Raw genomic sequence first — 14331 nt, forward strand, 5'->3', positions numbered from 1 at the left:
CAAATGCTACCAGAGAAAAAGCACTGCTGAAGGTGCCTGTTATAGGTGGAAGTCCACATCTTTGGTTAGAAAATTTAACTGACAAAAGATATTAAACCCTAAAAAAAGATATTCTTAGATTCTAAGACATATTAGCCAAAAACATTTCAATTAACCATTACACTAAGAATAAACAAAATCACTTTACTAGTTGTGATTTTTATACATAAAAACATATGTATAGATATATTATAGATCCATTCCAAAGTAGCTAAAGCAAGCAGCAAAAATGGGATTTATTCTTGTCTTAAAATCATGTTACCTTTGCAAAAAATTATCATGATGAGGCTTTTAAAAGCATTAGAAAAAGCAGATGACAAAAATGATGCCTAAATTTTATCTTCAAAAGAAAGATGCTTCTGACATTTATAAAATTCCCATCCATTTAAGACTCATTTTAAAGGAAGCAAAATTGCATGCAACAATTTCACCGTGTTTGCATAAAATACCCATGGTTGACTAACCATCGTTTACTGATTTAAGCCATTGTCAGATTGCTTATCACACTGAATCAAAAATTAACATAAATTCAGAGTTCAAACAAACCAATTATATATTATTTTATATTTATAAATCCAGCCTTTGTAAGCTTTATGGTAAATGGTTAGTTTTAGCTTGGTTTTTGGATTTTAAAGTCAAATTGGAATACATGTTCCCTTGTGACTCTGGGTATTTCTGTAACAATATTTAAAATGATATGGTTTATACAATAACTAAGCCATAATGCAGGCCTAGTATGCTGTGGCAGTGGCTTATTCAATAAACCATGGTTAGATAAAGCTATGTACAATGCATGCAGTCAGTGAGATTTTCCAAATGCTCTGCCATTGACATAATAGTAAGAAACCTGGTTTAGGAAGAAATACTCAAGGCACTAATTTATCTAGCTCAATAAATTTATCTAGCTCAATTATCTATCTGGCTTTTATATCTTTCTACCAATCAATCTCATCAACTCTAACCAATACATCTTTAGAATTTAGAATTTTAAAGTAGCAAAGAGATGCTCAAGATACTAGCTTAATGTAAGGGTACTATAAATCAATGTAACTTTGCCTGAAGATCATTTTAGAAATATTCCATTTCTTTTGTACATGGAATATGTTTCCCTAGCATCAATCAAAGGCAATAACATTGCAAGAAGTGGCATAGACACTAGTATCTGAAAATTAAGCAGCTTACTGTGTACTTCCATAATTGCTTTAATGCCTTTAAATTGCTTTAAAAGTGTGCCTTATGACAAAGCTAAGAATTGTTCCTATATTAGGAATAAAATTCAGAGACTTAAAAGCAATTTTAAGATACTTAAATACAAATACAGTTAGGAAAAGTAAGTGAAGTTCTTTTGAGAAGAGTCATAGAAAGAGATGTTGCTCACTATGAAAGTAATGGTTCAGTTTCACTTTCTATTTTTGCCTACTTTTAAGTAATTATGAAAAGACATGAATAAGCAGAAAAATGGAATGAGAAAGTGCTCTTTTGAAGTGTTATAAAATTTATAAAATAGCAACAAATAATGTCTAGAAATATGTATTTAGGATCAATTAAAGACACAGTATTGGAAAGCAGCAGTAGACCAAACAGGAAAGTATAAATGAAAATTTCTTATTGTTCCAATTGTGATTGGAGACCCTACTGCAATATCTAAAGAACATCCTTGATATATGGAAATAACAGAATTTATCAGATCAGAACACTTTACAAAAACCCACCCTATTTGGAATTACCTATATATCCTTGGACACTATCTTAATTCTTAGGTCCTTTGTTATGACTTTAATTCAGTTTCCACCAGTTTAGATTATATACACATGGTAATAATATGGCAAAATACTAACTAGAACTTTTCTGTTTGAAAGTAAATTGAGTTGTGATAGCTACAGGCAACATAATGCACTGCAATTATGAGTTTCAGGGTACCGTAATCATGAAAGGATAGCTTAAGTAAGAGTAGCTTTGTCCACACTATTACTGGCACACTTTACCCATGCTATGTTGTTAGACTACAATTCCCACAATCTTTTATATAGTTTAATAAAGAACAGTTTCCGGTTCTGGTTTAAAGAGTGTTATTCATATTTGAAGAGCAAAACAAATAAGATTGTAAAGTCTTCAGGAAGCAGTATTTTATGTTGTCACTTCTTACTGTGAACAGAACAATTATATATTCAACCCATTTCTTAAAATTTAGCAATGCATATAAACTGCATGCATTAAGCAACGAAAACTAACAAAATATTTATCTGCTTAATTTGCTCAGTAATTCATTTTGCTTGAACAGAATTCCAAGCCAGTCTTACAAAATACACAGCTGGAGGCATCTGCCAGTCTACTAAACTACTGAAGACAAACAATCGATCTACACTTTGTTAGCTGCTTTAAAGCACTATACTTCATACCTTAAATTAGATTACATTGCCACTGTGTCTGCTAACAGCAGCAAAACTATACCCAAAATTAATAGTATGACAATATAGTGATGAACTGTGTCAGTATCACCAATCTTTTTAAAGTAACAAATCTTATTGGTCATTTTTTTTTAATTAACAAAAGACATATATTATTCAGGAAACCACAATGTAGTTTTCTATATTTCACTTCATTTTGGCAGACTGAAGTTTGCTATGGTAAAACAGTCAGAAGGCCTCTTCATGTGTCATTCTATACGATTCTTGTGCTTGCTGAATAAACACTATTCTTTTTAAACCCTTCCCATTTTCAAATTAAGCATAAAACTTGCCTGTAGCATGGATCCAATGGGGCAATAGCTCAATTTTTCCTCAAACAATATTTTCCCATCCCACCCACCCACCCACCCCAAAGCTACTTGGGCTTTCAGAAATCAGAGGACTATTTGAATTTAAGAACTGCCATTCAATGAAACCCGGATTCTGTAGGGAGACAACATGGGTAAAAAAAAATATCAATACAGATGATATTTTAATACAAAATATTTTTACATAAGTCAATTTTTTTAAAATATAGAACCTTAAAAAAGAACAAATTGCTATCAATATACTATAAACACGAGTCTTTGTGCCATGTTTGATAGCATTATCGGAACAATTTTAAACACCAGTCCATATTTTAACACTGCCTTCCGGTTTTTAAGAAATACTAGCCATGGTCTGTTATGTCCACTGTGAAGTACTTCCATTCAGTTCTAATCTGACAGACTGCTCAGTGTCTTTGCATAATGATTTTCACGTTCAGCTTCTCATCACAGTTCAGTGGTGCACAATATGGCCAGTCCCATTATTTTAAAAGAATATCAGTTACATGTACTTGAGTACATTATATAGTTACAAGTTCTTCATCTGAAAAGCAATCTTGCTGAGGTTTAATAGATGCTCTACCCTGATCATCCAACCAAATTTAACAGTACTCCAATGTTTATTTTGATTTCTCAAAGTTGAATAAAATCGTATGTCTGTTTTTAATTAAGAGATGAACTACATAGCATGTACATCTCAGGAATGTTTTGGAATATTCTATTTTTGAAGTCATGAAAATAAAGAAAACTAGATCTTGCAAACTTTGTTTAATGGTAAATCATCCATGACAAGATGGCAACTTAGCCAACAAAATTTAAGATGATTTACTTGCATTGGAATAATTTACAGGTTTGAACTTATGCATACAGTACAGAACTATGAACAAAAAGGTGAAGCAAACTTTATTTATATTCAGGTAAAAACATTGACCTGATGAAGTAAATTATTGCAGATTTGAGAAATCAGCACATAAAACAGTAGGACAGCATTTCTTACAGGTGCATTATCTGTGTCAAAAATGGATGAATTGTCTTGATCCATACCAGTATTGTGGGCAAATGGGGGGGGAGGGGGGGAAGGGATGCTAGCTGACAGCAGGGCAAGTAATTCAGAAAAAATGTGAACTTAAAATAAAGAAAACAGGACTGAACAGGGAAGAAAAAAATATTAATTTGACTTTATAAAAAACTTTACATCAATTCAAAATGTTCTGGCCACATCATAAATATTGGCCAGACCAATCAATTGTTGAGTTTTTCAACTACACAAAAAGCATACACTCCTCCTAGCCCCTGGTAAGAGTTGGTTTGCCGAAATTACTGTGTAAACAGCTCTAGAGTTTCTTCTGGTAAGTAGCCAATATACACTACTACATTAAAACTAAGCTATTGGAAACATCCTACCTACTTACAAAGGTGGAATTATTGACAATATATTTAATAAAATTAAATTATTTTTTTAATTTGAGAAAACATGGAACAGTAAATGTCCATGTCCAAAAATGTAACAATTGTGAGGGTTGCACACAAATAGAACCATGTGGATTGCATATCAGACAATACATGAGGGAGGGAAAGGGGAGCAAATCATGGTATACAGAACTAGTCTACTTAGCTAGAGGGTCCAATACTTCTTTCAATTTCTGTACTTATGTACAAAGTTGTCTTTGGGAGGAAAAAACTGCAGACTTGGCTAGATGGATACACACAGCCCAGTATTAAACTGCACAGCAACATTTATTGTTCCAGCCTGAAAAAACATCCCTTTTAAATTTCACACAGCAAAGCAAGTTAAACTTCACTCATTGATAAATGATAATTTAAAACAAGAACTTGCTAAAGAAATCTTGTCACAACAACTTTAGGGCCTGATCACTTTAAAGTCCAAGGGGCCTTTAATGAATATCAACCTAGTGTCTTTGTTTATAATCTGCAAGCCGTTTTCTAAACAAGGCGTAACGTTTCCTCGACTCAGATGATACATTTAGAAAAGAATCATGATTCTCTTTTTGCTGTAACAGGCAGACATTGCATTATTCTTTGTGATCAGGAAAGGTGGAATGACTGCTGCCCTTCTTTTGCAGCTATCAAAAGTTTTTCACGCATTATCTCAATACTTGAATAGTCTGGCAACTTGAGATAGTTTACACAGGTCATTACTGAGGGTAAGAAGTCATCTGGAGTTTCTGTGGATTCAAATGTCTTCCGTACAATCGTAAGGGGAGGATTCAAACTTCGAAAGCCTAAGAAGAAAGTGGGGGGGAAAACCAATCTTCACTACAAATTTATATATAAAGCTATCACGCTAGAATACAACATGATTTACATTGTTTTTATATCACTAAAGTGGATCCATATGAAAACAAACCATCTTTCAGCTCACATTTGTCAAAGCAAAGTATCTTGTCTTTTCTTCCATTATGGGATTCATCATTACAAAAGATACCTGTGTGCAGATTTCCACAACCTTATCATTTTTGTTGTATGGTTGGTATGATGTTCTTTTCCTAACAAAGAATTGTAATGTTTAAAGTGGAAGTCTTTATATTTCCCCTAGAAGCTCCCTCAAATAGTAAAGGGTTTTTTTTAAAACAGGAAGGAAAGGTAGAACATTTGAAGCTATGATGTTTCTTCAAAAATCTCTTGCCAATTTGTTCCTTCCTCAACAGTCTAGAATTCAAGAGTCTTAAATGAGTGATTATCACAAACAGTCTAGTTGTTTAGCTCTTTCTAGGTGCATTTCTCCCCTTCCCGCACAAGATAAGCCTGTAAATATGGACTCCTTATTTCATTTATTTATTTTTATTTAGTAATTGCCGCCTAATCGCACATTATTCAAGGCAAATGAATAGTGCTCTGATGAAATTATACATTTTTTATTTTTATTCCAGTTTTCTCAGGAAATCAAGTAGCATCTCTCCCCCACAATAAGCCAGTAAGTAACCTGAGCTGAGAGACAGTGACTGTCCCACAGATATAAAGAGAACGTCCATATAATTAACCAAACCAGAGGGCAGATCTACTGTCATTATAACTTCATATATAACTTCTTATATACTAGGATAATGTTGCAGTCAATATATACTAATCTAGGACTAAAGTTTATTATACTTGACAGCCTTTATTTATTGGTATGATCCAAGCAGGATCAGATCATAAATTATTTTATATTAAAACATAACTATGGATGATTACAAATTAAGAATTATATAAGTACCTTCTTTAGAGCTAACACTGTGTTATGATTAAATGGAACAAAGATGGCTTTCAACACAAATAAATAATTATGATTTGTTTTTATTAAGATACCAAACAAAACACTTACCTCCTACTGGCAGTCTAGGGCTACCAGTCACAAATTGAAGAAATAATCTCTGCTGTTCACTATCAAAACTACTAAGAATTTCAAACAGGAATTTCACGGCACGACTAAAATAATAAAAAGAGGAATACTTCAGTTAACAAAGACAGTCATTATGGTATATTGATATAGATGCAGTATAAAAAGCTGTTTGACTCATAAATGAATTATTGCCACTTATCAAGAAATTCATGTTACCTGTCATGTGTATATCCATGATCTGGCCTGCAACATTCCATTAGTGTCTTTGCATCCCAAGTGTCTGTTTTGCTACCACACAGCAACTGGTCCAGCTATATGAGTGTTTTAGAACAGGAGGCAATATGAGAAATGTGAAGACAGAAGAGTACAGAAGCCAAGTCAGCCTCGGTGGCGCAGTGGTTAGAGTGGTATACTGTAGGTCACTTCTGCTGACTATTGGCTGCCTGCCATTTGGCAATTCAAATCCCACCAGGCTCAAGGCTGGCTCAGCCTTCCATCCTTCCGAGGTCGATAAAATGAGGACCCAGAAGGTTGGGGGCAATATGCTGACTCTGTAAACGGCTTAGAGAGGTCTGTAAAGCACTATAAAGCGGTATATAAGTCTAAGAGCTATTGCTATTATTTCTGCAGAACTATTACATGATTAACAAAATTCCTTGTGCAGAACTGCATGTGCCATTTATCCAAATCTTGCAGAAATTTGTATTTTTCATAGCCTGTTTTTCTTTTTTCCACCTATTTTTTATTCCTTACAAAGTAAACCAAATATCACAAAAGACTATCAGCTCTTAAAAACCAAGCCACAAATTACAGAATGATGCAATACTGTGTAAGAGGTATAGTGTCCTCAACACACATCGACTGCAAACACTAAAAAATAAAAGTATATGGCCATTTCAAAACTATGCCAAGAAATCAGGATAATTTAGTTTTATGAAGTTAAATATTTTCCATGAGAGATTTCCTTTACCAAACAAGTTGTATAAATCTACACATTTATAACCAAGAAAATACAACTCAAGAATACAAAGTTATTTCTCTAGACTCAAACATGAAATGTACTAACCTCCTCAGGATAGAAGTACTGAAGATGACTAAGGGGAAAGACAGATTCAAATCCATCTCTGAATGAGTCAAATTGTCTAGAAACACCTTCATTTAGTGCCCAGAATATAACTAGCTATAAGAAAACATTGACAAAATAGTAACATTACTATGCTACTCAAGTATTTATTATTAATAATGGGTAACAATGTTTGCAAGAAAACTAATTAATCTACCATCCAAATCTAAGTTATATAACATAAAACAATTGTTTCTCTTTTGTTATTAATTAAATAATAAAGCAGAAAAACTCAACAATATTTCTGATATAAATTCTCTAATTATGAAATTTATTCTGTATTGTTATTGGTAGCTGCAGCATGATTAACTGACAATACTACACATTTCTATCTAAATAATATTATTGTCCTATGATGACCCAGAAGTGGTCTATGATTTTAAATATATGTGTAAAGAATTGTACTGATATTTTTATTTTTAAGTGAAACTTTTAAGTTTAAAAATGATTAAAATATATTTCCTCTCTGACACAGATTAAAACACAATGGAAGCATATTTCTTATCAGTGTAATAAACACATTTATAAATAAGCATATCCAGGAACTAAAGAACACATAACCTTTTAGCAAGTATTTTAGGAACAATTTGAAATAATTGTAGTTGAAGTTTCATCACCAGCATCATGGAACATGTCAGCAATCATTCAGAATTAGTATTAATAATAAAATCTTATTGCCAATCAAATCCTTCAAAACCTCTGGTGTTACTTACTCTGAGATATTCTTCCAAATTATGAATAGTTACAGATATGTCTTTTCCTCCTTTTTTCAGTTCTATATTTGGAAACCCTGGCAATGTGAAATCCAATCCTAGATCTTCAACTGAACAGCCATTCATTGTAAGGGTCTCCAGTGCATATTGTAGACTTTCTTTGGTCTAAAGGTATAAGCATAAACACAAATGATCATCTGGTAAAAATGTTTTAGCTTTCTATATTTTAAGTACGTAGTTAAACATCTTCTCAGAAGAATTAATTTAAATGTGGGACAAAGTGAAATACTCCTTTTAAGGAGGATCAATTGAAAAGAGAACCAAATATAGCCTTTCCTATCTAATAAGCATGGATACCTGTGATTTGTCTTGTTCAAGTCTTCTCTTCTGTCTCACAATTTCTTCAAGATGATACACAGATTTGGCTACTACAGGGTCAATATTAAACAAGTCATGAGATGTTAGAGATGTTTCCTGTCGCAGCATCCATTTGTAAAAGGGAAGGCCAAGTGGAAGGTCAACCTAAAAGCAAAAGGTAAAACATTTCAATAGCTAAACATTATATACATATACATACACATACACACATACATACATATATATATATATATTGCATTTTTATTATTTTACTATGCATCAGTTAAACAATATTGTACATGATCATCTCAAGGATTTGTATGAAATACAGCACCTGACCATATTCAGATCAAATAGGCACAATATATTTTTCATCTCAAGCTGCAGACCACATTGCTTAAGAAAGCTATCCATACCAATAGTTGATAAGTGGTGGATAATTAGAATAATTGACAAACACTATGAATGAAATTAACCACAAAGGAAATACCACAAACATGGAAAGAAGCACACGCAGCTTTAAATTACAAAGAAGAGAATCCACGATACAGACCAATCTTTTTATTGAATGTAGACTATAAAATTTTGACAATAATATTAGCTGAATTAACAAAAAGTAAATCATATCCAGCTAATACTGAATAGAATATTGTTTCCAACATTAAAAGATGTATTGGTTACTTTGTAATTTCACATATGAAATTGACATATGTGACATATAACAACAAAAGTTACTTCAAGGATAGTAAATGTTACATCAAGCTCAACCCAGTTTTGCTCTTACCAGTCTAAAATCCATGATTGCTTTTGCCATTAATTTTCCCAGAAAACGGAACTTCATTTTAACTTTAGCAATATGGGCAGGCTTAGCAGTTCTGCCAAATGGAAGTGCAAACAGACCTTGAATATTATGAATATATTTGGTCCCTTCTTGGCTTCCTGTTCAAAACAAAAAGTAGTCTTATATACAAATCAAACAACAAGATTAAACTAGTAACATCTTAAAGCTAACCACACCAGTTTAAGAGTACTTACTCTAGTATGTTTAAAAACATGGACAAATTCAAGAAAAATCAACAATATCCAGCAGTGTAACATTTTTATGCTGCTCCAAATTGAGCAAAAAGTCAAGTATTTATGACTTAAAAGTTTTATAAACTGTAAACTATATTTACAGTTCTATACCAAGTTTAAGGAATTTCTCCAAAGCTTTTGTGTAATTTACAGTATAAAATCCCCCAACATTTTCAATATCAATCTTGAATTTCCACTTTCTAAAAAAGAATCATGCAGAGCAATCCTGATCCTGCATCTGCCAGCTAATGAGAGTTGGGAATAAGGAGGCAAATCTTTGAGTTGCTTCTATTGAGGAAATGGAGAGGACTGTTTGTCAGTCCAAGATGTCAATCATACTTGTAGTTCATTCTGCAAGTTATCATTAATTACAGTATATTCCCACTAGTACTAGTTTTAGAAGTGATGTAGGACAGATACATGGCAGAAATGATCCTAAATTTATCTGGATTCTAAATTCCTTAGTCTCTGAAGAGATTCTCAGCAAACTAACTTTCACGGTTATTCCCTTCTACCTCGCTAGCAAACACTAGTGGCAGTTACCAGTGAATCGATGATGGAATGCAATTTGATTTGACCCTTATTTACCTTTAGGATTGGCAAGAGTAACTTCTTCACCTCTCCATAGGCCCAAGTCTGCCCGTTGTAATTCCTGAGATACAAGTGCATAAAACTCCAGTGTGGGGCCTAAACCTGTGCCAACCTTTTGAGGAAAAACAAATCACTATTCAACATTATATGATCTTTGAAGGGAAAAAACAACAACCATCCTGCAACAGGAAATGCTAGTTGTTAAAATCCAGCAAACTATAAGGCTTGTTCTTGAAAGGAGGAGAAAACATAAAAAAAACAGTCATTGAAAACACTGCAGTGGAAGACTTAATTATAAGTCAGTTATGATAGAAAAATAATCAAAATACTTTTTACTTCAAATACCTTTACTTTAATCTTTTATGATAATTCTGGACAAATAAAGTTATAGCTCCTATGTCAGAGATAACTATTCTGGGGAATGAATTCCTTCCAGTATTTTCCAGAAGATGTTAAGATTTCAATCAAGAACAATGGCATGAGATTTCATGTCAAGTTTAAACTTTGAAATATTTTTAACAGCAATTTTCAGATTTTGTAGCTGCAATAGCGCCAATCTGTATGCTTATAGAGATTGGCAGTGGACAAAAAAAGGAAAAACAGAAATTTAGAGCACGGAACCTGTTTAATCCTTTTACTGACTCACAGAGGAAGATAAATATTACCACTATCTGTAGAAATCTACAACCATAATCTTTGCTTACTTCATTTTCATACTGGATTTCCAACATAGCTCTTGAACTGCCCAGATCTTGCATCACCGATTCTGCTTGTTTTAACAATTCCTCTCTATTCACTGTGCGCTGTTGTCAAAGAAAAGGACAAATTATTTCTTCTGCATTTATTGTCCAGCTACAATTTTAATATCATCATAATCATGGATGAGTATATAAATTCACTTAAATCCTGCCTTTATTATTTTTATAAATAACTCAAGGTAGCAAACATGTCTAATTCTCCTTCCTCTTATTTTCCCCAAAATAATAATACTATGAAATTGGCTGGGCTGAAAGAGAGTGATTGACCTAAAGTCACCCAGCCAGCTTTCATGCCTAAGGCAGGATTAGAATTCTCTGTCTCCTGATTTTTAGTCTGGCACCTTAGCCACAAAACTGTCTCTCTAGCCATGTAAATTACCTTTAATTAAATTCATTTAAATTACATATAATGGAAATTTGACATAGGCTGAATTAACATATCATCCCTAGGCTTTCAGTTGTTTTAGCTATTGTTTGTTGAAATAATCTAATATTGCAGATGAGCACAGTAATCCTGATGTTTATTTGATTCCTAGATAGACAGCATAAAAAGATAGGCAGCATAAAAATTAATTTAATTAATTAATTATTCAAAATCCAATGACTTAGAATGAATTATTTCCTATAATAATTTACCTTTTTCCGATCCAGACGGGGTGCTACTCTGCTATCCTGAGAATCAGACTGATTGATTTCTGGATTAGTATCCAGCAGTCTCTGCATGGCTCGATCACGATCAAATGCAGTTACATAAAACAGCATTTGCCGAGTGTCAAATGGAAAGAAAAAAGGACTATAAAAAGAGAAATAATGTTTACATTACAAGTTTATTATTTTAGAATTAAATGTCATTACAAATCTGTAATCATGAGGCTGAAAACACTTTCATTATCTAGTTCTCACTGCCCAATGTAAAATTTTAAAATAACTTGCCAAATGAAAAAATATTAAATACAGTAAAATATTTAAAGTATACTATTGGAGACTACTGAAGGTGCAAATCAGTACAAGCATTTAAACCTGGTAACTGAATGCCTACTGAAACAGATTTCAAGTAAACACCCCTAGGGAAAAAAAAGATGTACCATATTTTTCAGAGTATAATACACACCAGACTATAAAATGCACCTTGGTTTAGAGGAGGAAAACAAGAAAAAAATAGTTTTTTACCTCCACACATCCTGTTTTGTCCTCCCCAGTGTCCGGAAGCACTCTGCAGGCTCCCAAAACCTTCCGTGGGTTCCGTTTTTGCACTGCCCTGTGTCCAGAAGCACTCTGCAGAGGAGGGAAGGGCAAAAACGGGACCTATGGAGGCCTCTGAAGCAGGGGTAGATTCTACCTGGTTGGTCCGGTTCTATAGAACTGGTTGTTATGATTCTGCCCAGTTCGGAGAACCAGCAAATCGTGCCACTGGCTGGCCCTGCCCAGCCCACTCACTCCTTACCTGGCATTCGCGCCATCAAACTTGCCTGGGTTTGGTAAGTTGCCATTTTTTCTTTCCCCCTCCCCAACCATCAGCTGTTCTGCTGTGCCAGGAGATTTAGATTAGCTAGAAAGCAGGAAATCATTGGATTTCTTGCTTTCTAGCTAATCTAAAAGCAGAGCTGAATTTACATACATGTTTGTTGTGAGTTAATTTTGTGAGTTTGCTTGCTAGCAAATTTTATGAGTTTGCTTGCAAGCAAATTTTGTGACAGACTCAGGTAGCAGATTGCAGAATCATAGATCTCTAAGTGATTCTGTGAGCAATTCAATCTGCCTGCCTGCTTTGCCTGATTTTGGGTAAAAGTTCTTTTTTATAAAAAAAATTCAATGTTTACATAAATATTTATAATATTTGCATACAATCCACACCCACCCAGTCACATGACCACCAAATTAAGTCACGCCCACAGAACCGGTTTTAAGAAATTTGAATCCCACCCCTGCTCTAAAGGCCAAAAATGGGTGCGTTTTTGGCCTGCAGAGTGCTTCTAGACGCCAGGGAGGGCAAAAACTGGACACGCAGAGGCTTTGGGAGGCCAAAAATGGGCCCATATTTGCTATATAAGACACACAGACATTTCCACAGACTTTCTGAGGGGGGGAAGTGCATCTTATACTCCAAAAAATATGGTAAGTGATTTTCTTAGAATCTACAAAACATACCTCTGAAGTTCAAACAAGCTGACATTACGGTAGTTACCCTTCAAACAAATCCATTCCGAACTTCTATATGTCAAAATCAGTGTAAAGTGAATTAATTAGCTTATTTAAGTATTGGCAAGATAAAGACTTGAATAAAGCTAGATTTGCAACCAAATTATATTTTTAATTTGCAAAATTCAGTCTCTTATGAAGTTGTAATTCTATCTAGAAAATTTGGGACATGAATCAAAGAAGCCATATCTCCTAATTGTTTAAAATTACTATGTTACATGAATAATACTTGAGTACTCATTTAAAAAGCCAGATTTTAGTAGAACTCCTCTTGGGAGCAGGGATACAACCCAGTGTCATGATTTTGAAAACTGTCACCAAGAAACAACTTCTTTTCATTATTTTCTTTGATCTCCCAACCACTAAGTATCTAAGCAAACTGTATATATTGCATAAACATTAAAGACAAGACCACTCAAAACTTTATGTAAAAATTGTTTATTCTTCTTCTTGGTATTATGCATTTCAGTAACCTGAAATATAGTGCGTGGTGTGTGTGTGTGGTTCTTATTAAATCAAGTGGTTTTATACGTTTCATAAAGTCATCCGTCTAAAATTAAAATTTAGTATTTTGTATTTATTTGCCTATTTTTTATTCATTCATAATAAAAAAACTTATGCAATAAGGAATAAACATATTAAAATATCTATAGTGATTAACAAACTTCATACCATGATTTTCCTAGCTCTGTCAGCCATGTCGGTATGTTTCCTGTCATTATTACCAAAGGATCTTGAAGCTGTCTGTTAGCTTTCGCTGTTAGCTTACTGTTGATAAATTCAGATGTTGGAATAATTTCTTTACAGCTTGCATTCTGCAGCAACAAAAAGAAAGTTGTTTTTATTTGGCAGTTAAATGTATTAAGGCTATTAACAAAGACAGAGATTGTGACATGTCTTCTGAACCTGCTTTGCCTCTTTATAAATCACAGTATACCATCAAAAGCTAGGTGCCATAACTCTCCCGCTTCCTCTCTGTATAAAATTTCTCATTCCTATTAACCATGCCTTATATAACATAAATACCACAAAACATAGAGAACAAAAATGAGGACCTCTTCCCAAATCTACCCAGCTAGCAATAGCTTAAATTTCCTTCAAAGCATTTTGAAGTACACTTCCAGAGAATCATTTGATAAATGATCATATAAATTATTCTTTGTGTTAAACAATCTCACACGATATGTGCATTTATCAATATACTGAATAGATTGTCTTTGCTGTGATCAAAGGCAGTTCTTATATTCTCAGAAGTGTCAAGTAATCAACATTTGATGTGGTTTTTAAAGTGTAATATCTGCATGAATGGATAACCATACAGTAAATTATTCAGGTCCACTATAATTTTCTATTGATACGCA

General features: G+C 33.5%; 1 protein-coding gene across 6 annotated transcripts in view; it reads right to left on the reverse strand.

Annotated features, from left to right (window-relative positions):
• Positions 1–2960: 2960 nt before the first annotated feature.
• The window catches only part of TRIP12 (thyroid hormone receptor interactor 12), a 97774-nt gene continuing 86403 nt past the window's right edge, over positions 2961–14331 (reverse strand). For all 6 annotated transcript variants that reach the window (XM_026664458.2, XM_026664431.2, XM_087965102.1 and 3 more), the window contains 11 exons: positions 13643–13785; positions 11408–11564; positions 10718–10816; positions 10011–10125; positions 9133–9287; positions 8349–8513; positions 7992–8156; positions 7222–7335; positions 6372–6466; positions 6138–6241; positions 2961–5055 (listed from right to left, as the gene is read on the reverse strand). In XM_026664458.2, coding sequence (XP_026520243.1) covers positions 4859–5055; positions 6138–6241; positions 6372–6466; positions 7222–7335; positions 7992–8156; positions 8349–8513; positions 9133–9287; positions 10011–10125; positions 10718–10816; positions 11408–11564; positions 13643–13785 — 1509 coding nt within the window. In that variant the 3' untranslated portion in view covers positions 2961–4858. The remainder of the gene's footprint in view (positions 5056–6137; positions 6242–6371; positions 6467–7221; positions 7336–7991; positions 8157–8348; positions 8514–9132; positions 9288–10010; positions 10126–10717; positions 10817–11407; positions 11565–13642; positions 13786–14331) is intronic.

Source organism: Notechis scutatus, chromosome 4 (assembly GCF_049901735.1).
Source record: "Notechis scutatus isolate UNSWTSFEM ecotype Mainland chromosome 4, rNotScu1.2, whole genome shotgun sequence".
Classification (NCBI taxonomy): Eukaryota; Metazoa; Chordata; class Lepidosauria; order Squamata; family Elapidae; genus Notechis; species Notechis scutatus.